Genomic DNA, 27,594 nt, shown 5'->3' with positions numbered 1-27,594 from the left:
GGGCATCCATTCCAGCCCTCGTGCTGTGGGTAACGTGTGTGTGTGCACACTAACCTGCACATGCTTTTGTTCCTCACGAGCCAGTGCTTGGCAGTAGCAGTCTGTAACATACTCCTGTAATACCATCCTGGCTGCTTTCCAAAAGGAAGGATGGAGTGACAGTCAGACCGTAATGGGATTGCACAGTGGGGGAGAATGACCTGTCTTCTACCAAGCAGCGTAAGCAGCGCCCACTTGGCATGTGTGAAGGTGTGTAATGACACAGATCCCAGAGCCCTGCCAGTCTGCCTCACTGTGTAACTCCATGAACAGGCTGGAATGAAATGAGCCTTTCCCTGAGGAACAGAATGCTCAAGAAGACCATGCGATGCCCTTGGAAATCCTTTAATGGTATGTACTTCTTATTTAGTTTGTTTCCTGCACTGCCCCTTTCAGAGTTAACAGACATCAGTGACTTAGAGCTACAAATCTGCTTAGAGGAAGGGAAGGAGGTTAGTGTAGGCAAGAGGACTGCTGAATGAACAGTTTAAATTGCAAATTGTTACACTCAATCCACCTTGCTTCAGAAACCTCAGAGAAATAACTAGTTTAACATAAAATGATGTTTGGTATCCAGGACCTGATGCAGAAGTGACAAGGCCACTTCGATTTAGCTGGAGAGAAAATATGAAAAGTAGAGCCATTTGCAAATTAAACCCTTTGATCCTGACATCAATCTCTTAATTAGGAAGTGTCAGGAAGAGGCAGTTTTGTTAACACATGTCTACCCGGACAGACCTATTACTTTGAACAACAGCAGGATTAAATTCACCAGGGTTCATCTAATGTTATTTTGTTGCTTTTCTCGGTGCAGCATTCATCATAGAATCCTAGAATGGTTTGGATTGGAAGGGACCTTAAAGCTCATCCAGTTCCACCACAACAGGGGCACCTTCCACTATCCCAGGTTGCTCCAAGCCCTGTCCAACCTGGCCTTGGACACTTCCAGGGATGGGGCAGCCACAGCTTCTCTGGGCAGCCTGTGCCAGTGTCTTGCTACATACTTAATAATTTTTTGAGCTTTATTATTTAAGATATAATGTCACAATCTTCACCATCAGCAATTTGCTTAAAGGAAAGCTTACAACAATTAACTAGCATAGACCATGCTACACATTACCCCTACTTACACTACAAATGTTCCTGTGCCCTGCACAGTCCCTCACCAAACTCCGTGTTCAGCAGTACATCGCATTGCTCATTCCTGGCAAGTTCCTCTCCTGTCTTTCCCCATTTGCACAGCTCAGTGCCTGCCAAACCTGAGCTGCCCCTGTGCACTCACAGGTGCTTCTCTGGAGGCACCTTTAGCCTGCTCATCTCATTAGCTGCATGTGCTGCACAGAGCATCTTGGCTGCCTCTCCTTGGTATATCAAGTGCCTGCTCCCTCAGCTTTTGTTTTCTACCTCTTGAGTATGTCAGCTGTGGAAATCAAAATCTCCCTTCTAGTGCATATTTCAGCTGTACAATGAGTTGTATTTTTCTTTCAGATGATCTTGATTTCCCTTTGATTCCATCTAGTACAGTGTCTATAAGACATATATCCTGTACTTCTCTCTGAAGTAGCACAGGCACTGTGTCTTGGGCAAAAGTGTTAACAGTGTAGTTAATTATAGAATGAGATTCTCTGCCCCCAGACAGGCTCCATTTGGAATTTTAGGAGGTATGTTTTGTTTTCTGAAGGGATATGCTTGGCATCTTTTTGTCCAATTATACAAAAAGCTTTGGCTTTAGATATTTGCCTTGGTAGTATAAAGGTATGTACTTTGATTTCTTTGCCACTATTTGACCTTTACCTAATAAAACCAGTACTTGGATTTTTTTTAATCACAAACGGTATCAAAAATAAGTCTGCTAAAGAACTACTTTGAAGCAAAATCTTTGAGTAGGAATGATTTGCACAGTTAGAAACTCGAAGAAACCTCTCTGTGACTTTCTGCTTCTCTCCAAAAGTCTCTGAGCCCTGAAGGGCCTACATTTTATTTCTGCATCTGTATCTGCTGCTGTAAGACTTAAACAAAAGCTCAGGTAAGGAGGCTGACATTAAAACACAAATATGTGATGTGGATAAACACAGGCTACTCCCAACTATTTATTGCCATGCATGAATACTTACCTCTGATTTGGACATGGAGTTACAGCAGGGTCCCTTTATACAGTGAACCTAGGAAACAAGAAAATAAGAATTAGGGTATTAGGTGAGCTAGCACATGCTCTCAATTATTGCACATTTACATCTGCATGTTCAATGTGGGTACACAGACTAGTGCACAGTGTCGTGCACAGGGCCCTGGAGGAAGGTGACACTGCTGAGTTAAGGTACATGGAAAAAATCTCATCTTCACTGTCTGGGCTCATCATAAGGGCTGGAATGGGCTTGATTCCTGAGTTCTTGCTTTGGCTGGAGTAACCCTGTATCTGCCTCTCTACAGACGTACTACACTTCTGTTTCTTTCTCATACTGGAATTTTACCAGATTTGCAAGAAGGACACAGAGAGTGCATATGGAGCCAACAGAAAGAAGAAAGCTCTTGTCCATCCTGTCCTATTTTGGGAAGAGGGAAGTAGAAAAATAGGGAGTTAACATGCAGCTAGATTCTGGAACACAGGGACAGAGTGTTTGTTGAGAGATAAATTAATGATAGTGAAACCAGGACATTTTATCCCATTATATGGGTGTGTGTATGAATTTCAGTTAAATGTGTTAAGTTAATTTTGGTCTGAGGTACTGTGAAACACAGACCAGACAGAACACAGACTGACGGGCATTTTCTTGCAGAAAAGAGCTATGGAAAACCAAGGGGAGGTTTTGGTGAAGAAATGAGGGTCTGATTTTCTTCATACATAACAGGGTGAGAGACAGTCTTTGGGAAGTCAGTCATGTTGGAGCAGGATAAGACCAGATGCTAAAGGATTTTATTCTGGGAGTGCTTTCCAGAAATCTGAAAGAATACAGGCCCAGTGGAGAGATGGAAGTTTAAGGTTCACTCAAGCAAGAATTAGCCTTCATGCTCACTGGAACACCTGACCTGGAAGTGACATATACACTGAACTGGGAACAAAGTCCTGTAATAAATAACCGTGCTTCAGTCATTTCCTCCTTTGTGCAGTGGAGAACTGGAACTTAATGGCACCAGGGCCAGTTTCACCTTCCTTTCCCTTCTTATGCCAATGCTTATGAAAAAGAGGGACCTGAGCTGCAAAAGCCACACAGTGAAGATTTCTTCTGGAGAGGTAAATTCCCATTGTGTGGGGTGCAGTTTGGTTTATGGTGCAGCATTACTTTGTCAAGAGAAACAGAAGAGAGAGCCAGGCTTGGCCAGGAAGTGGCCATGCAACCAGGTGAAGGGGGTGGCCACTTATGGCTTCTCTGGGAATAAGAATTTGAAATGTTGGAACTGCATATCCTGGGATTATATGGAATCGCCTCCCTGCACGTCTGCTCGTGGCTGCTGTCAGACTGGATCTGGAGACATCTGTCCCTTAGATGTGACACTGTATGGCTGTCTCTGTGCTTGCATCTGCCACTCCCTCCTTGTTCGGGCTCAACATTTCTACTCTTTTTCCATATTCTGCTTTTTAGTGCAGGTGAAAAAGTGCTTGTCAATTGTGAATCATTGATTGTGGCTGAGCTTTAGCCTATGTTTGCCAAGGACTGTGCTTCTGTACCACCCTGCACCACTCACAGCCACAGGCCATCTCAGTGCTGAAGCTGATACTCAGGTCCTGCCTCTGAGTCCTGAATAACATGAGGGCTTTGCCATAAGAATAACAGAATATGAAAGATCATCTGGCAAATCATCGTAGTCATGGAATCACTCCCAAAATCCAGCTCTGTGGGACAGAAAGTTCCTTTGAAGACATTCATTTCTTGGTTAGAACAGCCTAAACTGCATCATCCCTTAGTTAAAGCACTGCTGTAGATCTCTGGCTGCTGGTATTTTGGCTGTTATGTTCTTGATAGTGAGTTCCTAATTTTATTGTGGTTCCCTCCAGTCCCTTATTTTGCTGTTCACACCTTGATTGTAATCCCTCCCATTCCAGCCAAGGAAGGTGAACTCTAGGCCTCCGTTTCTGTTTGGTGGTGGGTTCAAGCTGGAGGGTCTGAGGGAACTCAGCTCAGAAAGAATGAATTAAACCTGTGTCTCTGGGATAGCCACTGAACTGCTGGGTCAGTGGACCAGCTAAAGGTAACTCTTGTGCATCAAACCACACTGTGGAGTCTTTTTATTAGTAAGCCAGCCTTGAAGTTCAGACAATAACTGTGCCTAGCACTTGACTGAGAGAACTATTTGGTATGAAAATGTGCACAGTGAAATCCTTAGGGCTAAGAGCATCTCCAGCGTTACATGGTAAGACTCAGAGCACCACCCCAGTGCTGCAGGTTCTTTGTAGATGGTGTCCTTGTTTCTACATTGAGTGTATCTTAATGATCTCTTCTGCTTTAACAAAATTATTTTAAGATATTTTGATGTTATTTTTTTGCAATGAAACCCCACTGTTCTCATTAAAGACCTTTTCTGACCTAACATTATGTTCTTGGCATGCAGGTTGCATACAGTGATCTGAAACATAATGGTGGTTTTCAGAAAGGTAAGTCCTACTCTTTTTTCTGATTGAGTGATTAGCCTGAGGCCCAAAGAGGAGGAAGATTACCTTACCATCATGGTTCAATCAAGAGAAAGTTGCAATAACCCAGTATCAACAAGGTATAAAATAATTTCAGCCTAGACTAGGGAAGCAGATGTCTTGCCTCACCAGGCCATCCTCTTGTTGAGAGGTGACCTCTGTCACAAGGAGTGGCACAAATTACCTTTGGAGTTTTATTCAACACAAATAAGAGCTGTTAGTCTGTAACATTCTTCATAATCTTGTGCAATGTTTATGGATGCTTTACATTGGTTGTTTGGTGTTAAATGTGAGCCAAAAAGTATTTTGAGAGGAAAAAGAATTTTTTTTCAGTAAAAACATTGAAACTATGACAATCAGTGCTGTGGTGTGTAATAAAAGTTGTATATGACAAGACACAGCTACAAAGTCCACTGATCTACACCTTTGTTCAGTTTCTATTCCATCTTTCTGTTTGAATCTGTATTAGGGACTGGAGCAAGAGAAGGTGTTCCTGAGGGCCTGGAGTAGGGAAGTATAACCAGGACACTGATACAGGTTGCTCATTCCTAGGAAAGGACAACTGTATCTCACCCCTTCTCCAGGCATAGCAGAGCAGGTTCTTGCTTGCTCTGCAGAGGTGCCAGATGTTGACAAGCCTCCACCTATGTGAAGAGAGGAACTGGGCTGGATAAAGAATGTTTGTGGCTTTTTTTTCTAAGAGAGATCATGGATGCACTCACATTTCAGCTATAACAGGAAAAATATATATCTAAAATTTATCATAACGGAGGCCTCTACATTTCCAGGCATCCAGTATGTACATATGTTTGTTTGTTTTTCTCTTTCCTGGTAAAGTCCATGTTCTCAAGAATCTCTTCTGAGAAAACATCATAGCTCATGTGAGGCTGCCAAGCCAGTTCCCTGGCATTCACTAAGCTCCCAGCCAGCCTCTGAGAGGTACTGGAGCTGCATTACTGCTGTCCTTGGAAAAAGTCTCATTTCCTCTTGTGAGACAGCTGGGTTTGATGACTTGTCCAAAGTCATGTTCCAGATCAGCTGTGGAGCTGGGAGTAGAATTCAGAGGTCTGTAAATGTACTGCCTGCAAGCAGTAAGAACTTACCCAGTTAAACACTGCTAAAGAAATCAAATAACTAAAAAAGGAAGACCAAGAGGTGTTTGCCTGTGAGCTACATGGCATTAAGTATGTCACTGAACTTGACAGTAGCTTTTTTCCCCCCAGGGTGACCATGTGTGGCTGGACACTCAACCAAACAGTGAATTTAATGTCCCCATTGGGGCAGTTGTGAAGGAATCTGACTCAGGACGGATCTTGCTGGAGGATGATGAAGGCAAGGTGGGCTATGCTATAACCTTCTGTAAAAGATGAACACGAAATGTATAAGTACAAAATACAAAAGAAGGTGCTGTTGGGTCAGACCAAAGCTCCATCTATCCAGGTGGTCTGACTTTGATATAGGTAGGATATACTGAAAGAAAGACTATAGAAATAAGGCAAGTATTGGGTGGTCACCTGGCATCTCCAGGTCCAAGCACTAGGAAGATTCAGAGCTTCATAAGATAGAGGTTATATCTACATGGCTAGGAAAGGGAAATGGATGGGCTCCAATCCCTAAATTTGGTGAAATTTTAGGTGGAAACATCATTCCACTGAAATCAATTCATCCCTACCTCATACAATGTTCTGCCAGTTGCACTCTGAACAGTGTTAAAATTGGTACTTTCAGAACTCACCTGAATGGCTTCATTCAGTGTTTTTAAACCATCTTGCTTTAAACCAGTTAATTCCTGTAGGCCAGTCTCCTGTGGGTTGGAACATGCTTGAGCATGTATTGTGCTGAAGCTCACTCGAGTCTTACCCAGCTCTCCTTTGTTTGTCTCTGAGCCACAGCATCACACGTTAAAGTCTGTGCCTTTCCTTTGTCAGGAGCACTGGATCACAGCTCGGAATATGCACATGGTGCACCTGATGCACCCCTCCTCTGTGCAGGGGGTAGAGGACATGATCCGCCTCGGGGATCTCCATGAAGCTGGCATGGTGCACAACCTCCTCATCCGACATCAGGAGCACAAAATCTATGTGAGTGCTGCAGTCACTTCCAGGGACAGCCAGGTCACTTCCAGGAATGGCGTCTACACTTGAGCAGCCTGTGAGCCTTTCATACGTGGGGCCCTCTGACTTCTTTAATGACTGAGGGTGCCAAGGAGACACAACACAGTTTTTCTCTTCTTTCACTCGAGTACTTTGGCTGCCCCTCAGTCACAGTGCTGGCACAGTTAGTGACTCCACCTACTTTCTCCCAGAGCAATCACTGCCACCAGGCACTGACAGTGAACTAAACCCAGCCCATGTTACAGCTTACTGCTGCTATTACTTGGAGGATCAGCCTAACTAGTATGCAGTGACATGATTTCAATTGTCCCCCAGTCCAAGCCAACATTTACTTGATTGTGATGTAATAAGATGGCTAATGAATAAATCTGGATATTTTGTCTGTTACAGGTTTTATCTATAACTGGGAAATTTGGCAATTGTACTTTGTTTTTTCCTCAGTTTTCAGTTTGTAATATTATCATTAATATTCAGGTTTTTCCATGCTTTGCCTCCCATATTATATTATATAATATTATAATATTGCCTCCCATTACAGTACTGGAGAGAAGGTGCCTCTTACAACATAGGTGTGATGATATCTAGTGTTAAAAAGGACTGATTTTATATATCCTACAGTTACAATTAACAAGGTATGTGGATAGACCTGTTATATTAAACTCTAGCAGCCTGCATTTGTTTCATTCAGTTTTCCAAACAATATTATTGCCTTGCATCTCCACAGCCTTCAACAGCCTCCTTCATTTCACTGGTGTTGCTGTATACAAATGTTTCTAAATCACTGTATGAATAGCACAATTATAACTTGGCCCATTAGCAAAGTTCAGCTACATCTGCACTAGAGTACAAAAGCAGCTTAACAAAACACTGCAAAACACCTTACAATAACACCAAAGTGCCAGGTCAAATTGGACTTCTGTGTGCTTCAGCTTGGGACAGAGAACTGAGCTGCCATTAGCAAGAGATTACTCCTAGCATTCTTTCTTGGGCAAACCCCTCCTTATCCTGGGATATTCAACAGCAGCTGATAGTGAGGAACTGGGCTCTCAGCCTCACCAAGTGCTATGATCTCCCAGGCTTCCCTCCTGCCTCTGTTTAGATTTATACTGCAAGTGGCTTTGGTTGTATTCTTGTCTGCAGGTTGGCTGTAGCAATAATCCTCCCTACTGTTTTCCAGACTTACACAGGATCAATCCTTGTAGCAGTGAATCCATACCAGCTGCTGCCCCTCTACACAGTGGATCAGATCAGACTCTACTGTAACAAGAGGATTGGAGAGCTTCCACCCCATGTCTTTGCCATTGCAGATAACTGTTACTTCAATATGAAGAGGAATAAGAGAGACCAGTGCTGTGTGATCAGGTGAATGGACTTGGAGAGGACAAATAGCAGAAGCCAAGTCTGGCATGGTTTGGGGCACCTTGTGGACACAGGAAAGTCTCCTGACCTTCCAAATGGAAGGGCACAGATAAAACTAAGACAACAGGAAGGAAATATTTTCTTCCCTGGTCCTTCATTTTCAGTTAGGACAGGAAAAGGTAAAACATAAGCAAAAGATTTCCAAAGCCCATTGTTTTCCCTCAGAGTCTTTCAATGTGGTTGTACATTCTGCATGTGGTCACTACATACAGAAACATAACACCTGAGTGTGTGTGATATAGGGCTATCTTTTACCTTGAAGACAGAATATTTATGTTACATGTATTTTCCAAGGCTAGACACTTCCTCAAGTGAAATAATCTCTGCTAACCCAAAGGTGGAAGGAAGATTTCTTCCTCCTATAAAGAATCCATTTTCTGTTTGTCATCAATGTGAAGAACCAGACAGTCTCATTGCAATAGTATCTGATTATAGCTGAGTCAACTCAGCTGATGTGCTAACACTAGCAGTGACAATCTGGTAGTGCAATAAAGAAGATAAGCAAGTGGTCATTTAATTTGCACAGGTACAGAATGTCTTCCATGGGTTTTCTTGATTTTAATTAATGGGAGAATTTAGTTCTCGGCCTAAGTCTGACAATTTAAATTTGAGCAAATAAGATGATGAATGACTCAAATTTTCCAGCCCTCTATGAAAGACAGTCTTTCTGCCATTCACAGGGGAAACTGAAGTGGAAATGTTTTTTATTTTAACTTGGTCTGCCACATTACCAAAAAAAAAATTAGGAAGTCTGTAATGATCTTTTTTTTCTTACTGCAGTGGAGAATCTGGAGCTGGTAAAACTGAAAGTACAAAGCTAATACTACAGTTTCTGGCAGCTGTCAGTGGCCAGCATTCCTGGATAGAGCAGCAAATCCTAGAGGCCAACCCCATTCTGGAAGGTGGGTTATTTAGCAAACATGACTGATTTACCACATTTCTCTCAGGATAAAATGAATCAGAAACAGATCCTTGAACCATTGTATCTGCTTAACTGGTAACCCCTGAAACACTGGCGATGTTCTCTATACTTTTCTGCCATGTTCCCACGCAGTCCACAGCAGCTTTGCTCTCACGCTGTAGGAGGAGTTGCCTCTGTAGTATACACCCTGGAACTGCCAGGAGCACAAGAGTCCTTGGGACTGCAGAGCCCAAGGCAAAGCCCCCTGGTTTGGCATTTGCCCAAGACAGTGACAAAGTGACTGGCCAAGCATAGATGTAGCTGTAGGGGACCTCCCTGAGACACCCATTTTTTCTGTACAGGGCTCAACATGTTCCCAGTAAATCATTCTGGAGGTCTTCAGACTTGCCCAGATCTCTTGGCTGGCCAGATGTAGACCACATCTGGATCATTTGAATATGCCTTTTAGGACCCAATCATCTGGGTGCACAGTATGCCTGCCCCTCTCTTCAGGAGACAGACTGACACAAGACATTCTCCAGTGCTTCTCAGCGCTGTCATTTGGAACACAATGTGTAAAATACTAACAGCAAAGCAGAAGGGGAAAAAAATAGGCTTGATGTTCATGAACTGCAATAATACAGATACTGTCTCTGTCCCTTGCCCATCAGCTTTTGGAAATGCCAAGACAATTCGAAATGACAATTCAAGCCGCTTTGGGAAATACATTGATATTCACTTCAACCAGAGTGGTGTGATAGAAGGAGCCCGCATAGAACAGTTCCTCCTGGAGAAGTCCCGGGTCTGCCGGCAGGTGAGGGCACTGGCAGGGGTATGTTCTGCCTGTTCTTGTGTTAGAAGCTTATCCTGGCAAGCTGTCCATTGGCCTATTTCTTTTATTTTTAGGCTCCAGAGGAGAGGAACTATCACATCTTCTACTGCATGCTAATGGGGATGAATACAGAGCAAAAAAAGATGCTGAATCTGGGCACTGCTTCAGAGTACACTTATCTCACTATGGTAATAATCTCTGCTTTATTCTCTAATATCCCTCTGCCATTTGCTTCTTCCAGTGAGCAATTACAATCACTAGGAGCTGCAGATGGTAGTTACCAAAGATGAACAGTCCTTCCTTTAGAGTACCAGAAACATTAACACCAAAAGTGCTGTGAGCATCAGTTTCAGACACTGTATTGTCCACCAGTGGGAAGCAGCTTGTGGCAGGTCAAAGCTTTCTGTCAAAGTCAGACTTAAGAAATATTAAGGACATCTTAAAACAGAATGTGGACAACAACCCCCACTTTCACAGACACTCAGATTTCAAAGGAATGCAAGGGATCTCATGCCAGGGAGAACAGTAATCACATATATGTACCTTAGAGGAAAATTAATAAGAATCCTAATCCTTATATCTAATAAATCTTATATACATAATGCAGGCAGCTGGCATTCAGCATAACCTCCCATGGCTGATGCTAATGATCATGAGTTAGAGTGCCACTGTGGCAGAAGTGGGATCTTCATAGGTGAGGTTTTGAAAATAGCTAATTGAATCATTTAGGACATGAAAGCCATGATGAAAAACCTATCCTTTAGCCTGTGTATATACCTCATATTAAATATGCCAGCTGGTTAGATTTGGGCTGTTCTACAGCTGTGGAAAGAATGTGTTTAAGTCCTGCCTCTACTGAAATTAGATGGAGCTGGGCATCTAATTTCTAGGAAATGAAAACGAGTCTGTTTTTGGGGTCTCAAAAGCAAACCTATTAAAGTTGTAGAGATTTTTTCAAATGTAATGTTTTCCAAATAGCAGTGATCTTGCAGCAAAGCTGATGAGTGCAGTTAGTGCAATTAACCCATTGGCCATTCCATGAAAAGGCCCCTTGGTCAGCAGTAGGGTACTGTGATACTGAAATAGGAGGATCGGATTAAAGGAGAACATATCCATGGTTTTGTAAAGGTCAGCTGTTGGTACAAACTGGCATCTTTACATACTGTAAACTGAAATGACTAGGAATATTTCATTTTTGTAATCATCACACTATATTGTCAGAAATGGCAGGGGTAAAAAAGGCATTTTCTTATCTCTGTTATGGCTGAAAATAGTTTCTATCAGGAGCAGCATCCTAGGACCTGCTGTGCAGGCTTTGATGAAGGTGCTTCTGATGCTACCTTGGATGCTTCCATTTGCCTTCCACTAGCACCTAATATTTTTGAGATCTGCCTTCTAGTTCTTATCCAACCTGACTTGCTTTGGTTTGGGATTAGGGCTCTTAATTTTCCATTGACAAGGCAAAGAGAGGAAACCAAAGAAACAGGCATGGCCTTGTAAATGTAGGTAACCTTGTCAAAGCTTCCTGTCCTTCTATGCTCCAGAGCAGCCTTCCCATCAGCTTTTCCTTTTGGCTTCCTTGTATTCAGCCTAGCCCTGGAGAAATGCATCACTGAGCCCTCTGTTAATGCATTCTTTTTGAGAGAAAAGATGAAGGAAGATACAATCACGGGAAGAGGATATAGAATATCTAAATAGGTTTTTACCTTGCATCCTTGTGAACTCACAGGATAGCCACCCTGTGTACAAAGGCTTGTCAGTCTGTTCATGCTTTCATCCTTGTCTGGGTAGCAGGAGGATGTTCCTTACCTGTTGGTGTGGTGCTTGCAGGGTAACTGCACGTCCTGCGACAGCCGGAATGATGCCAAGGATTATGCCCACATCCGCTCGGCGATGAAGATCCTCATGTTCTCAGACTCTGAGCACTGGGACATCAGCAAGCTGCTGGCTGCCATCCTGCACCTAGGGAATGTAGAGTTCCAAGGTAAATTCAGCATTGCCTGTGCTTACCTTTCCTCAGACTTCATGGTAAAGGTACTTCCCTGCACAGATTAGGTTGTGCTGCTCTGACCGGTATTAACAGGTGAACAGAGTTGGAAGGGCAGGCACATAAGCACCATGAAATTCTGATTTGTGATTCCACTGCTATGTGTTTTGAAAAACAGCATTTTATTATTATTTTGTCACACTGTCAGGTCTCCATGGTTGTAAATAGGCCCTTATCACACAAACTGAAACAACAGAATATAATACCATGCTACATTTGCTGATCGTTGTTCTACACAGGCCAGAGGACAAAGGAGTGATGTTTGCCTTGGAGATAATAGCAGTCATCCTCCTGCTTAAGTCTGCTGAACACTCACCTGCATAGGTACACTCACCTGCATAGGAATGGACAGGCACAGTGTGACAATGTGACCCACCAGCACATGCCAAAAGCTTTCACATTTTAGAAAAGAACTCCTCGCTTTGTGATACAGCAGGCCCAATACAGAGATGCCAGCTGGATTCTTTGGATTAATGCTGACTACTAAAATTCGAGATTTCTTTTATTCCTCTTTGTTGTCTAAATTTCCCACAAGCCAGATACACAGGAAAAATACTTCCAGAAACATATTTTCTGGAGTCAGATATCACTTCCCCAGATCCCCAGCAGTTACTACTTTAAATGAATAACCTTGTCAGTTTGACTGCTGTTTTTAGCCTGACGTTCTAGGCATGAGAGAGCCCTGTAGATTCCAGGATCTGGGTGAAATCAGGACCCTTCTTGGTAAAATCACCAAACCTGTCAGTTTCAAATGAGAACCGAGTACCTTCCCAGTGTTATGGGGTCACAGAAATACAGGCACATTAACAACAGTGATGGTTCCCCCTGAGACTGGCTGTTTCTTCCTTGCAGCGGCCGTGTACGACAACCTGGACTGCTCTGATGTGATAGACTCACCACACTTCTCCATCGCCACCAAGCTGCTCGAGGTAATGGACTCTCATCTTCTGCTGCTCGTTCTTCCTTCTCCCTTGTTCCATGAGCACACTGGCAGAGCATATCTCTGGAGTTTATGTATGAATGAACATTCAACAGGCAAGTTGCCTCTGTCCTGCTGACACTCCAGTCATGCTGTTGCAGATGTCTCTCTGAGCTGGGAGACCTTTAAATGGGACAGCAAGTTGCCAGTGGATGCTGCTAGACATGCAGTTTGTCATAGTCCTCCTCCTGATACAAACTCTGCTGGATTTCCTTTGTTCACCTGGAATGACCAGATTGCCATGACTGTTTCCCCAGGTGGACTCTAGTGAACTCCAGAACAGCCTCACAAATCTCTCCATCATTGTCCGAGGAGAAAGTGTGTCCAGGCCTCTCAATGTGGTTCAAGCTGCCAATGGGAAGGATGCCTTTGTGAAGGTACTGGTGATCACAGCTTCCCTGTTTAAAGACTGGGGATGCTTTCAGAGCTGTCCTTCCTGACTGAGGAGCCCTATGTGATAAACATTGACCCAGAGGGCTCCAGGCCCTTGCAGTTCTCAGGCATAGCTTGACAGCACAATAGCAAGCAGTAAGTTACATCCAAAGTCTCCAATGATGGGCTGCAATTCCTCTTCCATTTTTTTCCTCAGGGTATATATGGACGGATTTTCTTGTGGATCGTGAACAAAATCAACTCAGCCATTTTCAACCCAGCTTCTCAGAAGCCTAAAGACAGACATCAATCCATTGGACTGCTGGACATTTTTGGGTTTGAAAACTTCAGCAACAACAGGTAGGAAACTCCAGATGCAATGCAATAGGAAGCTGAAAAGCAGCTGATGTAAAGGGGAAGAACAAAAAAACAAAGAGACACGTGCTCTTTCATCATTATCCTGATTCTCAGAATGGTGAGAATTCCATTACTGTATTTTCCCAGTTTTGATCATGCAGATTCCATTTTTTTTCAGTCTTGATCATATTTCTGTCTCCTTCCCCAGTCTTCATTTTAGTGCAGCCATTGCACAAGTCTATTCCAGATCCTGAGGAATTTTCTGGCCTTCAGCCAGATAATGTTCCTCAGTGACTTTTGGAACAGAATCTAGGATCTCTAGAGTCTGTCTTGTATCTTTTGTGTTCTCTTCTGTTATTTTGTGCTGTTCCCAAGACCTGCAGTCCCCATGGGTCCTCACTGTGGTGAGCACCCCAGAGGCACACGCACAGCAAGTATGAGGTTATGATACTCAGGTGCAGCATAAAGGAGTAAATAATAAAAGTGGTAGTGCCAGTGCAAGCAGAAACATGTCACATGCTCATAAATTATTTTCACAGTTACATGTTCCCCTTTAAGTCTGTAGTTTCTTGAAACACATAAAGATCTTTTCTTGCCTACTCAGCAACATTCAGCCATCAGTGGCTCATTGCTGCTGGTCTTTGCCGCAGCAGAAAATGCCTCCTTGTATTGCTAAGGTTGGCAACATGCAGTGATGGCAGTCACAGCACTGTGGAATGTGGCAGTGCTGTATCTGGAATGCATTTAATGCAGAGGCTAAACAAGTAACAGAGAGCAGTGCAGCACTGGCCAAGGTTGACCATGGGCTTTCATCTTGTTCTTCCCCAGCTTTGAGCAGCTGTGCATTAACATTGCAAATGAGCACCTTCAGCAGTTCTTTGTGCACCATGTCTTCAAGCTGGAGCAAGAGGAATACCTTGCAGAGCACGTTGCCTGGAACAACATTGACTTCACTGATAACCAGCAGGCTCTGGAAGTCATTGCACTCAAGCCCATGAATATCATCTCCCTCATTGATGAAGAGAGCAGGTTCCCAAAGGTAAATTTCTGGTTTCACTTGTAATGCCTGGCTTTGCACACAGCTCACAGGTAACACTTGGATTTAGACACACAGAAATGCAAAAGTGTGGATACGTTAGGACAGGCAAGATCTTCTCCCTATAGATGTTTCTTTCAAATTAGTACACTAGACAACTGCTTCACTCTCTGCTGGAATGTGCTCTTCTTGGTGCCTTGCTGTTGAAACTCTTACAGCAGTTCCAGACAGAGAAGGAAGGAGTCTGGATCATTTTACAAGGGCTTCTTGGGAAATCTTTGAAATCGTTTATTGTTTGAGTATTGTTCTGCTGTTGGTCTGGGCTGCAGCTTGCTCTTTCTTCCCCTTGCTGACAGACTTAATTGAGCAATGTCACCATTGTGAGGAACTGGAGGGGAGCTACAGGCCTGGCAGCTAACCTTGGTGCCAAGAAGGTCATAAATAGATCATTTTGAGCACCATCACAGAGCAGGTACAGAGCAACAAGTTGATCAGGCCCAGTCAGCAAAGGCCCTGCTTGACCAATCTGATCTTCCATGATAAGGTGACCTGCTTAGTGCATGAGGGAAAGGCTGTGGCTGTTGTCTGCCATGATTCTGTGGTTCTGTGAAATGTTATCCTGCAAAGGCCAGTAATCTCAAACACAGGAGCATAGGTGAAAGTAGCATCTGATCTCAGACATCCCTGTAGAACATTTTCATAGTCTGCAGAGCATGGTGAGGCTAAACTGGAGTGTTGGTGCAGGAATCATTTGACAATGGTCCAGAAAAGCAAGCCCCTGGCTCAGCTCATTTTTAGTCCTTCGTGTAACTACTTGAGAGGATCATGTACAGGCAGACAGCTTTCCCCTTTCTTCCCTAAGAAGAGGGTCGTCCCACAGATCAGGAAGGCACCTCTTCCATGATTCCCAGAGCACATGACTTCTGAGAGCAAAGCCCCCACTGCCCTGGGTGCAGGTGAGTGCAGAGAGCTCACACAGCCCATGAGGGGATGGCACCCCTTGAAGAGAAGCACCCAGCTGACTGCCTAGCCTCTGGAACTCATGGTCTGGGCATGCTGGCTGGGATCTGCTCAGGGATTCCTCCAGGGATCTCTGAGTCTTGCACCAGCTGGTGAGTGCAAGAAGAACTGTGCCTGCCCAGGGGAAGGAGGAGGCATCCCTTACAGCTTCCTGGGTAGCAGGGTGTGAGAAGGTTGGTGGGGGCTTTGCTTGTGATGTCCAAAGATCTGGTAAATTCTCAGCCCATCTGGCGATGTTGGTAATGTTATGGGGACTTGTGTACAGCCCTAGAACACCAGGCCCTGTGCTTGATGGTGTGTTCTGTCATGATGCTTGAGACAGGGGTCTGTGTAAAAGGAAAGACACTGTTGGCACTTTCTCCAGATCTACTACACACATAAGGGCAGAATTTGAGCTTTTGTTATCTCTGAGCACCACTTCTGTTTGTTTGCTGAGCACAGGCCAGTGCTGGGGACAATCTGCTTAACCATCCTTTTTTACCTGTATTTGTTTCTAGGGCACAGATGCCACCATGCTTGTCAAAATTAATTCCCTCCATGGTAAAAGTAATGTCTACATCCCACCTAAGAGTGTTCATGATACCAAGTTTGGCATCAACCACTTTGCTGGGGTTGTCTTTTATGAATCAAAAGGTGAGTCTATCTCTGCTGGATACAGAGGGGGAAGGGAAGGGCATGACTTGCCCTGGATGGGTGCATGACCTGGATATGTAGCTCTCCAGGGTAGTGTTGATCTGAAGTTGATCAGGAGGTCAGAAGGATTACTCTAAATCAATCTGCAAGTTACTGTAAATTAGTGGATTTTAGGTAGACAGTGGTGCTAGACCCAGCAGGCTGCAGAGGTGACAGGCTAATTTTGTTTCCATCCTATAGATTTCTTGGAGAAAAATCGTGACACACTGAGTGCTAATGTAATGCAAGTGGTCCATTCCTCCAAAAACAAATTCCTGAGAGAGATTTTCCAGGTGGAAACAACCCCACCTATTCTAGGACGTGGGACCATTCGGCATCTTGGATCTGACCAGATCTACAAGGTTGGTTTACTGGCACTGTCTTGCAGAAACAACTAGTTTCCCCTGCCTTCCATACACCCCTGGCTGTTCTTGATCTCCTCTTTCTTTTGCACTGTCTCTGCAAATCCCTATCTCTTTCATTCAAATTGTTTCTGCCACGGGGGCTGCAGGAAAAGTCAGGGTCTGGCATTTATGCTGTAAACAAGTGCAATGTCAGCCCTGTCAGGCAGGTGTGCACCCTGGACATCTGTGTAGCCATGCCTGCAGTTGTTTCAGAACCATGAGTGCTGATGCCTCTCCACATGTTGTCACTGACTGGATGTCACTGTGTGACACAAAGTTCATGATGGGTCATTATCACAGACTCCACTGAGCCTACTGTGTCTGTGCCTAGTGAAAATAAGGATGTGAAGTGCAGTGGACTAGAAAACAGTATGAGGCACAGTTCAGGTTCTCTGTCCTGCTCCAGCTTCCACATACCTTGATTTCTGAACATTTAGCTATGTAGTGTCACCAGTATGTGAAGGTACTTTTGCTTATTTACATCTTTGAGTTTTCCTGTCAGGATACAGAACAATCAGCTTGCTATCTTACCTGTTATCTGTCTATTCTCCTGGCATTGTTTTCTGATCCTGTCCTTTCTTCCTCTGTCTTTGTTCCAGTGTGGCTTTCTGCTGTCCAGAACACCTGGCCATGGACAGGTAAACATCCTGGGGGCAAAGAATGTCAGAAGTGGTATAAGCAGCTGATAACTGGCTTAGCATTTCTTAAATGCTATGAGTACCTCCAGATTAAATATCAGGTGTATTTACATTGCTCTAATGGGCCTTATCCCTATAAATAAGGCTGTGCTATTGAAAAAAAACTAAAGCAGCATCTCAAGAAAGGAAATACCAGATGTGGGCTACCCCATGTCAAAATGCACAGAAATTAGCTGTTGGTGTTTAAATAAATGGGACCACCATTGGGAAGCCTAAGAAGCAGGCTACAGAAAAGAATAATGAGTGATGTGCCATAAAACACTTTTTTGTCCTGAGGTCTCAGCATTCCTTTCCTGACACACAACAACAGAAAAGTCACCATTAACTCAACAACAAATTCAGCTTTAATAATGTTGCATGTGTGAGATCATGAGGGCATGGGCTTTGGCCTTGTGTGGCCATCCCACTGATGGTACAGCAGAAAGGCCTCTAAGGTCAGAGAGTGAAAATCACTAAAATACATATATGTTGTTATTATACCCACTTTGGGTGCTTGCTAGCCCTAAGATGCGTCTGAGCTGCAATGAGACATTCCCAGGAGCTGTTTTCCAAAGACACAAATGATTGATCACTGGAGGGCAGCCTTGCTCTGTAGCTAAAGCAGAGGGTGGAAATCTGAGTATTCAAAAGGTCACTTTAGAAGTAAGAACAGCAGGATGAGGTACCCACTGGACTTTAAATTATTTACTTTGAAAAAATTTCAACAACCCCTCAATGGAACAAACCCCCCAAACAACCTAAAAAACAAACAGGCCATGTTGTGCTGCAATGATCAGCACCATTGCCTGTATGTAAAACGCCAGTGGAGTCCTTTTGTTACTTGGAATCTGTACTCATCACTGTAATTTAATATGCCCATACTGAGATGTAGAAACTTAGGCCTAATTTGTATGAAAAAGACAGGTGGAACTGTGCTGTCAGAGAGGCTGGGGAAGTCTGGAGTACCTCATACCTTATACTCCAGCAAAAGTTTGCCTTTTCACTGCTTTCTGTAGTATTAATGAGCAAGGTGATCAGCCATCCTAATTCCTAAGGAATGGGCTGTTCTGGATCTTTAGCATTCCTAGATATGATGGCAGCAAAATATTTGGCCTGGAGTTTATTCCTCCTTTGGGAGTGGCTGTTTCTCACCAAGCTTTCAGGCACACTCCCAGGAATCACAGCTTGGCACCCAGGCCTGGCACTAAACACAGCCTTGGTTGGAACAGCCAGGTGCATGTGGGCTCCTGTGGGTGGAATTACTTCTACCACATCCACCCCTGCTCCTAGAACTTAGTGCCCAAGTAGTGAAAGCACTTAGTGAGGGGTTTCTTTACAAGAATAAACATAAATTAATAAGGTGCAGATGGCCAATGTAGCTCCCATGTAGGTAAATAATTATTTTCCTGGTGGTTGTGTGATGCTGTTAGATTGTACAAAAATACAAAGGTTTATTAATTGGCCTCTGAGAGTGAATGATGTTGCAGTCAGCATGTGCTTTCTCTTCCCAGGGCTTGGATACCACCAAGCGGCTCTCGACACTGGGAGGACAGTTCAAGCAATCCCTGGAAAAGCTCATGAAAATCCTGGAGCAGTGCCAGCCATACTTCATCCGCTGCATCAAGCCAAATGACTACAAGAAACCACTGGTAATGCTCTAACAATACAAAGTCTTACCTTTGGTAAAGTTTGTAATGAGAAAAGGCTCTCAGTTTCTGTGTAACATTTTCTAGTTGTACTTTGCTGCATCCAAGGAGAGCTGGAGTACAGGGTATTCCTGCAATAAACATAACAGGAGGATATAGCATGGTTAATTTACAAAAGCATCTCAAAAAAGCACCATAGAGTAATGGATAGCAAAAAAGCACACAGGTGTATTCCTGAGTGGAGTTATGGACACCTTTCCAATAAAGATAAAACTGAAGAGTCTGTAGCGCCTCAACATAGGAACAAACAAAAAACATCAGGATCAACAATGATCATACTATGAAATAGCCTGAGAGAGAATAGGAGACCTATGGAAGTTTGTGAGAGGGGTGATTTGGCTTAATCTGACATACTAGGAAGAGTCTATTTGTCATTAGGACATGTGACTAGGACTTGGGGGATTTCGACCTGGTTCTACTCTAAAACCTTGTATGGTGTTGGTCAAGTGATTTAAAAATTTTTGAAGCACTGCATATGGTTTAGGGAGCCAATTTTTAAACTCAGATAAGATTAAACAATACTAAGAGGAAAAGAGCAGCATGCCTGCTGTGCTTGGCATGGTATGCCCAAAGGCCTAAGTTGCTAATGCATCTATTCACACCTACAGAATTATATGATGAATTCACTGTTCATCTGAAATTGCAGTTTTAGAACAAAAAATGGTAGCCAGACTGAAGTTAACAGACTGTTTCTACTACTGACATACACAAAATTGAAGATCCTTTGGGGTGACTTGTTTATGCTTGTAACAAATTAATTTATTGCACGGAAGAAAAATACAATTTAAAAAAGCACAGTATGCCATTTTGCAGGCCCTCTGAGGCTGGAAGTTAACAGACCTGTTCTGAGGGATAGTGCATGTGTACCTTTTCTCAGTGCTAAGTCTCCTCCCTGTCTGCTTTCCCTTCAGCTGTTTGATCGGGAGCTGTGTATCAAGCAGCTGCGCTACTCGGGGATGATGGAGACCATTCAGATCAGGAAAGCTGGGTACCCTGTCCGCTACAGCTTTGAGGAGTTCTTTGAGAGATACAGATTTCTTCTGCCATGGTCTCTTCGACAAAAGGTGTGCAAGCAAAAACATGGTGTGAGGCTAATCTAACTTTTCCTTATGAGGCCTTAGTCTTTCCCACAGTAGAAAGTTCTTGAATTACTGCTGGCAGAGTTGAGGGAGCTGTCAGCACCGGAGAAGTCATCACAGGAACTGTTATCACAGTAATTACAGCTGAATAGTTAAATACTCCCTTCAACCTTAGCTGAAAACAGAGTTGCTTTGAGGTCCAGCTGTCCTTGGCCTGCTCCTCAAAGACATCCCAGGCAGGGTACCATCCCCATTCCCATTGCCCTCAGATGGTTTTTTACTGTGATCACACAATTCTCAGGTCTCTGATGTCCTCCTCACACCTTGGCTCTGGAATGTTTAGTCATGTAATCACATCCCTCCTCTTCCTAACTATTTGAGCTGAACCACTTTCATTCATTGTACTGCCAGCCCAGAGGTCTGCAAGACCTCATCTGTTTCTGCCCTTCACCCTTTGGAATGCAGGGCAGTAGATCCTTGCATAGCACTTGTGTGTTTCACAGCCAAGCCCTAACATCATGATGCTTTTGCACATCAGCTGAAGAATGATACTCGACAGAGCTGCATCAGCATCTCCCAAGCAGTGCTGGGCAAGGATGAAAGCTGGCAAGTTGGAAGGACCAAGATTTTCCTTAAAGTAAGTAAAAAGGAAAGTTTATTGTCTTTTCTCATGAAAAACTAGGTGCTTCACAGTACAGCTTAGCCTGCTTGTGCAACAGTGGCAGTCAAGGAGGACTGGGTTGTCTTACAAACTCTCTCGTGAATCTGAGGGTGGATCTTTGTTCTTGAAAGCCAAATAATTCAATGGAGAGGGTTTGGTGTAGGAGAGGCTGATCCTGTTCCTGTGCTACAGGGCTGCAGCTGAAACAGAACAGTGCAATGTGTTGGAGCATAAAAAAGAACAGGATACCAGTGCACTGTTGCAGAGGACCACCTTGCCTGTATCATACCCCCTGTTGAGAACAGTCTTGCTGCAGGCAGATTCTTGCTTGTTTATGGCTATAGCTAGACCAAGTCTGGTCAGGTGGTGTGCACTCTTCCTACTGCAGTCCCATAAATGCATTTTAGTCACATTATGATACATAATGCTGATTCGGGGTCTCTTTCAGTCCATGTGTCCCATTTGCAGAGGTTTTAGGTGAGTCTGTTCAGCTGGCATATCCACACTTTCTTTTAACAGGATCATCATGACACTGTATTGGAGCTGCAACTCCAGAATGTACTCACAGATAAGGTTCTTCTTATCCAGAAGGTGATGAGAGGATTGAAGGACAGGTCAGTGACCTTACAGAAGCGACTTCGTGTTATTTTGAAGTAGCTAATCTTTGTGGTGCAGCTTAACACACTCTGTACAGCATTTTTGAGTATGAAATGTATCAAACTATGCCTTCCACCAGCCCTAAATTTCATGCTCATTATGTAATAATGCACAGTGTATCTATGCAGGTGTTGGATAAAGATTTGTTTTGGCTCAATTTTGTTATTTTCGTGAAGTTTTTCAAAATGCATGGTTGTGGCATGTATGAAAAGGAAAGTTTGAAAGGAGAACTTGCTCTTAATATTTTTAGTAAACAGTAGACATCTGGAAAGCAGGAAATCTCCATGGAATCTGTGCACTTCTCAGAGCTCCAAGAATTCTCTTAGTTAGATTGCTTCTTGGATACAAGATGTTGACAAGAATCAGATGGAAACTAACTGGTCTTCCTCTTTGCCAAAGATGCCTAATTCTTGCATTGTGTCTGGTTTAGTTTGAAATATCTTCAGAAGTGAAATTTAGTCACTGTCAAATAAATGTCTGTCCTCATTAAATGCTTTACATCATAATTTGTACTCATGGATCTTGTATCCCCTCAACCAGAACCATGATATAGGACTGAGTCTTGGTTTGGTTTAGAAATACTCTTGACAATAGTGAAGGAAGAACTAAAAAATATGACACAAATACCCCCAAACTTCCCTCTTTTCTTTTCAGACTCTGCCTGCTATCCAACAGAGTATCCAAACCAAAAGCCTCACCTTGCTTTTACTTTTAATCCACCAGAGCTATGTGCTGCCTTTTTGAGCTGCAGTGTGACAGTTTGTACCATCTTGAGGTTCATCTTGCTCAGATGGGCTCCTTGTCCTGGCAGCAAAACAGGGAGAAAGAGGTTACTAGATGGGGAAGTTAACAGTCTTGATGTGAGGGGTTTTCAGTTCTTATAGGGCTCTCTGACTACAGCAATTAATTTGGTCTGTAGTTTCTATGAGTATTTTTGCAGCAAACAAGGCTGACATCAGACTGGACATCCCATAAAAGAGAAAAAAAAGCCACCTTATTCTCTACTACTATCCTAAGAAACAACAGAGATAACCTATTGTTTGTCACCTCCCATGTCTGTCTGCTTAGGAAGCAGTTCCTGAAACAGAGGAGTTCTGCTGTAGCCATTCAGTCAGCCTGGAGGGGCTACTGCTGCCGGAAGGAGTTCAGAATGGTAAGGTGAAGGTGCATCAATGAATTTATATTTGTGTGTGTGTGTTTATATATTGTGCCCTGCCAGACTGAGTGGAGTATTAGGAACTAAGATATTCTCAACTGAAGGGAGAATAGATGATAGGGTGTAAAGGAGGGTATAAAGTCCACAGAGGGCTCTGGGACCTCTCAGGGCTTGCTGAACCTGTGACACTTCTGCTTTTTGGTGAAATAGGAACCCAACTCACCTTTGGCAGGCCTGGCTCCAGAGACCTGACATATAAATGGTCCCACACTTCTTATAATCAGAAACACAAGCCTAGCCTTTGTGCATCATCACCACGCTGTGAGCAAAGTGTCTTCCACAACTGCTGCAAGAAAACTGGGAATTCATAAAAAATTACCAGAAAAGTCATTATATCAATCTCACATTGTGAAAAAATTTTCCAGGGGAGGTTCAGATTCAGATTATATATTAGGAAAAAAATTTCACTGAAAGAGTGGTCAGGCTCTGGAATAAGTTGCCCAGGGTGGTGGTGGAGTCACCATCTTGGGACGTGTTGAAGAGGCATCTGAATGTGGCACCTGTGGCTATGGTTTAGGATTAGTTATGATGGTGCTGGATTGACAATTAGACTAGATAATTTTGAAGGTCTCTTCCAACCTTGTTGATTCTGTGTGATTCTGTGTGAAAAATATTGGCTGATCTTCTATACATGGTGCATTTTCTGGGTGAGGAAAACTGGGGGCACTCACAGATTATGTATTTGTGTGGCAGGGATGATGATGATGATGATAACTATTATTATTATATCCCATACATCCCATTTGAGATTGGAAGGAGGAGAAACTGCCAGTTTCAGTCAGAAACATTCTATATTCTGCATCAGTGATACAATTCCTGTCTGATTGCTTGTTTCCATTCACCTGCCTTCATTTCTGCTCTTGTCATAATCCCAGGCTACCATTGTCACTTTCTGGAGGCACTCCCTAGAACAGATCCCCCAAATAACTCTATATATTAGTTTTAAAGGCCTATTACTTGTAGAAAATAAAGCATAAAGGATAATATTACATTAGCCACTTCCAGCGTCTTTATCCAGTTACCAAATTTTGTTGTCTTCTACTCATCCCACCTTACATCCCAACCTGTCTCGATGGTTTGGAACCATAATTGTCAGAGGCCAAGACATCTCTCTGGCTGTCTTAGATGGCTCGAGCCCCTGCCAAAGGATTCAGGGACCTTGGCACAAAGCCCAAGACACCTGTGACTTTGATTTTGACCCATAAAACAAATTACCATCTTTATATGAAGAATTACAAGTCAAGAGAATTTAAGTAGAATAATAGTTTGTCACGAGGTGAAAAACAGATTTTTGGAGTTTTTAGAATAAGGGTTCAGAAAGCAAGATAGAAGAATCTAAGCATGTCCAGTCTTTCTCCTTCTTCTTCTTCTTGGCCTCCATCTTCTGCTGTGGTAGTAGCACTTCTTGAATTAGTTTAAAGTAGAAACTCACTGTCTAACATAACTGATAAGTATTAAGAAGTTATAGTAAATAATGTACACATAGTTTTCAGTATAAAAGATAATACCACCGCAAGGTGGTCAGTGTGCCTCAACCCAACCTGCCAGACAGACCTCGGCGGGTCAGAGAAAGAATGTTATAGATAAAACATCATAAACAACCTTGAGAACGAGAACAGAAGAATCCTGACTCCTCCTTCAACTGCTGGGCTGGGAAAAGAGACTTGTACATATCTCAAAGTCACTCTGACCAGCAGAGATTCTGAGCCATGATGCCTTTTCTCTCTGCACCCCCAGGCGCTGCTGGGCTTCGGGCGGCTGCAGGCGCTGTACCGCGGCCGGCAGCTGGCCCAGCGCTACGAGGCCACGCGCGCGCGGATCGTGGCGTTCCAGGCACGGTGCCGCGGGTTCCTGCTGCGCCACAGGCTGGCACAGCAGCACAGAGCTGCACGGGTCATACAGGCCTATGCCAGGGGCATGCTTGCTCGCCAGACCTACCAGAGGATGAAGAGAGAGGTAATGCTCACAGATGCCTTGTGAACACGTTGTTGCTATGAAATTCCAATAGAGATTTTATCACCAGCAAGTGTTGCCGTGATGTAGCACTGGGCGTGGATATTCATTTTGGGGTATTTTATTTTGAACTCTTGCCAAGTACAAAAGCAGAGTGTAAAGCAGACTGATCTTGTTTACATTTGCTTTATGTGATCATTATCATGGATCAAAACTTCACTGATACAGCTGCAGTGGCTGTGACAGAAGGGAGAAAATAGAAGATCGGTGTTATCAGCCAGTCCTGCAAGGGGAGCTCAATTTCTACATCAGGGTGGCATTCAGGGAACCATTCACAAGGGAATCCCAATGCAGTGTGTTTTCGTTGGCGCTACCCTTGGCAGTCCATAGCACAGGGGAGGCCTCTCCCTGATTTCCTTTCTGTATTAATGCTGTACAAACAGGACTAAGCCAGTTTGCAGATTTCTGCCTACGGGCTGTTCCCTAAAATGTCACATCTCAAACTAAGCCTCTGTTGGGACAAAGTCCTGCTGTGGACAGTTTGTTAGAGGCAGAAGGGAGTTGGCTCAGCAGTTGTACAAACAGTCACAGAATAGTCCTGTTGTCCACAGAACAAGCTGGAAGCCGGGAATATCCAAGTCCTGGGACCATTGAAAGGAAGGGAGGAAGCCATGAGATTACAAAAGGTAGGTATGCTGGTGGAGAACACTGGCCAGCATTACCCAGCTCACACCTGTGGACTTGCTCAAACCTCTGAGCACTGCTATATTTAAAGAAAGATAAGACATAGCTGTAATGATGATGATAAGACCCTATTTGTAATGATGCTTTGAAAATATAACACGGCAAACACATACACATGCAGCATAAGATGGCATTTTAGCCAAATATGCCCAATTCTATTACAAGTCTCCTGACATAAAACATTTTAAAATTTTAAGTATTGTGGGGTTTTCTGTTAGAAATTCTGTGCTTTTCCCATATTATCTCTTGTTGATTAAATTCTTGTATAATTGCACATCATTATCAATAGGCCAACATTCCATAAAGACAGCTGTAAGAGCAGGGCCCTGCTGCTCATGGGCCAGGTCTTTGTGACACAAGCAACATTTGACTTCCTGTTTCAACACTGCACTGGCAGAGCTGGACCTCACAGTCACACACCTTTGTAAAAGTGTTTCATCTTCATACCCCTTCACTCTAGCAGAATGATGCTCATTCATGATGTTCATGTTCAAGTCATGCCTATTTCTGTGTTAAAGGAACACCAGACAACTCAGGAGAGAGAGGAAGCAGAAGCAAGACAAAGGAGGAACGTGCTTGGCAATAAACCAACAAATCATGATGTTATCAGCGACCAAGAAATGGTGGACAAAATTTTTGGGTTTTTACCTTCTATGATTGGAGGCCAAGAAGGACAGGCTCCTCTGGGTTTTGAGGTAAAGAGCTGCAAACTGGTAATGGGTCATGTTTATCCCTTGTGTAAGTCCACTGATTGCTGGAATTCCATCAGTGGTCAGTTCTATTTAGTGAACTTCTGTACAGTGAAAGAATCCCCCACATTAGTCATGCAGTCACTAAAGCATCTCTTGCAGAGGTGAGTTCCCAAAAGTTTTTGGTCACATGCAGTTTAGGGACTATACAGCTTCAAACTTTGCCTTTGTTTCTTTGGCCCAGCCCAACAGTACCACCCTCTGCATTTTGGCACCAATCTTATGCTCTGCTGACAGTGCTCTCAGTGATTTTCTGCCTGAAACAAGCTGAAAGCTCATGACCCAAGTTATACCATATTCTTAAAGGCAAAATCTGTGATATACTTGTCCTGACAGCTGTGGAGGTTGGAATTTTGTAGGAAGAGGTGGGCAGAATAGAATGGTATGGATAAGTACTGGATGTGAACAGTTGCACCTGGATTTTCCATCAGCAATATTCTTGCTGAGGACCAAGACAGGAAGACCACATGGAGTGGATGCATCTCAGAAGGACAAGCTCTCAGTCCAAATGATCTGTTGGTAGCAACTGTAAATGGCTTTGGGGTTAGCTGGAAAGGCAAATTCTGGAAGACCCATGGCCAAGGGGAAAAAAAATGCAAAACTAAACATAAGCATATCAGAGTTCAGTAAAAGAAAATATGCTTCTTCCTCATGTTCTGCACAGGACTTGGAAACAAAGCCTAACAAGCTGGAGGAAGTGGACCTGGACATGATTCCCATGAGTGTGGAGCTAGAAGAGGAAGCACATGGTTTGGAAGAATACACCTTCCCCAAGTTTGCAGCTACTTATTTCCAGGGGTCTTCCACACATACACACATCCGGAGACAGCTGCGGCACCCGCTGCTCTACCATGATGACAAGGACAACGTCCTGGTATCTGGCTCCTTGTTCATGTTGAACCTGCTCTCTCCACAGCCCTGGCTTTACAGGTCCCATCATCCCTGGGTCCTGGCTCTGGCACAGCCCAGGGAACCAGAGACTCCAGAGTAAAGGAGATAGTCCTGAGCCATGGTGTTGAAAGCAGCAGTTCCCATCAGCATTTCTGGCAATTTGCTGGCAGGCAGTTCACACAAACACCTGCCCAATGCAGGATCTCTGGTCACCTTTGTTCTTGCCCAAAGAGGGAACTCAGGGGTGTGTTTTGATTTCTCCAGACACCCTTTGGGGACAAAAATAGACTGGAGAGAAGAAGCATGAGAGCATAATCATGTCTCTGCTCTTGTTAGGGTTGCTGGTCTGTGAGATAGGACAGAAGGAGGAGGGCCAGGCCTCCAATACCCCACTGAACCAGAGGGGGACTGAGGAGGGTGTTTTCCTTAATTCTAAGCAGCC

General features: G+C 43.7%; 1 protein-coding gene across 1 annotated transcript in view; it reads left to right on the top strand.

Moving 5' to 3' along the window:
• Positions 1-4,612: 4,612 nt before the first annotated feature.
• The window catches only part of MYO7B (myosin VIIB), a 47,027-nt gene continuing 24,045 nt past the window's right edge, over positions 4,613-27,594 (top strand). The window contains exons 1-23 of the mRNA XM_030953998.1: positions 4,613-4,630; positions 5,890-6,003; positions 6,595-6,747; positions 7,958-8,142; positions 8,980-9,101; positions 9,772-9,914; positions 10,007-10,120; positions 11,763-11,916; positions 12,832-12,908; positions 13,216-13,335; positions 13,548-13,690; positions 14,516-14,726; positions 16,241-16,376; positions 16,617-16,777; positions 19,008-19,145; positions 20,114-20,266; positions 20,820-20,918; positions 21,462-21,556; positions 22,668-22,752; positions 24,553-24,771; positions 25,380-25,454; positions 26,031-26,207; positions 26,926-27,135. Of these exons, the coding sequence (XP_030809858.1) occupies positions 4,613-4,630; positions 5,890-6,003; positions 6,595-6,747; positions 7,958-8,142; positions 8,980-9,101; positions 9,772-9,914; positions 10,007-10,120; positions 11,763-11,916; positions 12,832-12,908; positions 13,216-13,335; positions 13,548-13,690; positions 14,516-14,726; positions 16,241-16,376; positions 16,617-16,777; positions 19,008-19,145; positions 20,114-20,266; positions 20,820-20,918; positions 21,462-21,556; positions 22,668-22,752; positions 24,553-24,771; positions 25,380-25,454; positions 26,031-26,207; positions 26,926-27,135 (3,102 nt within the window). The remainder of the gene's footprint in view (positions 4,631-5,889; positions 6,004-6,594; positions 6,748-7,957; positions 8,143-8,979; positions 9,102-9,771; positions 9,915-10,006; positions 10,121-11,762; positions 11,917-12,831; positions 12,909-13,215; positions 13,336-13,547; positions 13,691-14,515; positions 14,727-16,240; positions 16,377-16,616; positions 16,778-19,007; positions 19,146-20,113; positions 20,267-20,819; positions 20,919-21,461; positions 21,557-22,667; positions 22,753-24,552; positions 24,772-25,379; positions 25,455-26,030; positions 26,208-26,925; positions 27,136-27,594) is intronic.

Source organism: Camarhynchus parvulus, chromosome 9, assembly GCF_901933205.1.
Source record: "Camarhynchus parvulus chromosome 9, STF_HiC, whole genome shotgun sequence".
Classification (NCBI taxonomy): domain Eukaryota; kingdom Metazoa; phylum Chordata; class Aves; order Passeriformes; family Thraupidae; genus Camarhynchus; species Camarhynchus parvulus.
This window is presented reverse-complemented; position numbering and strand designations above follow the sequence as displayed.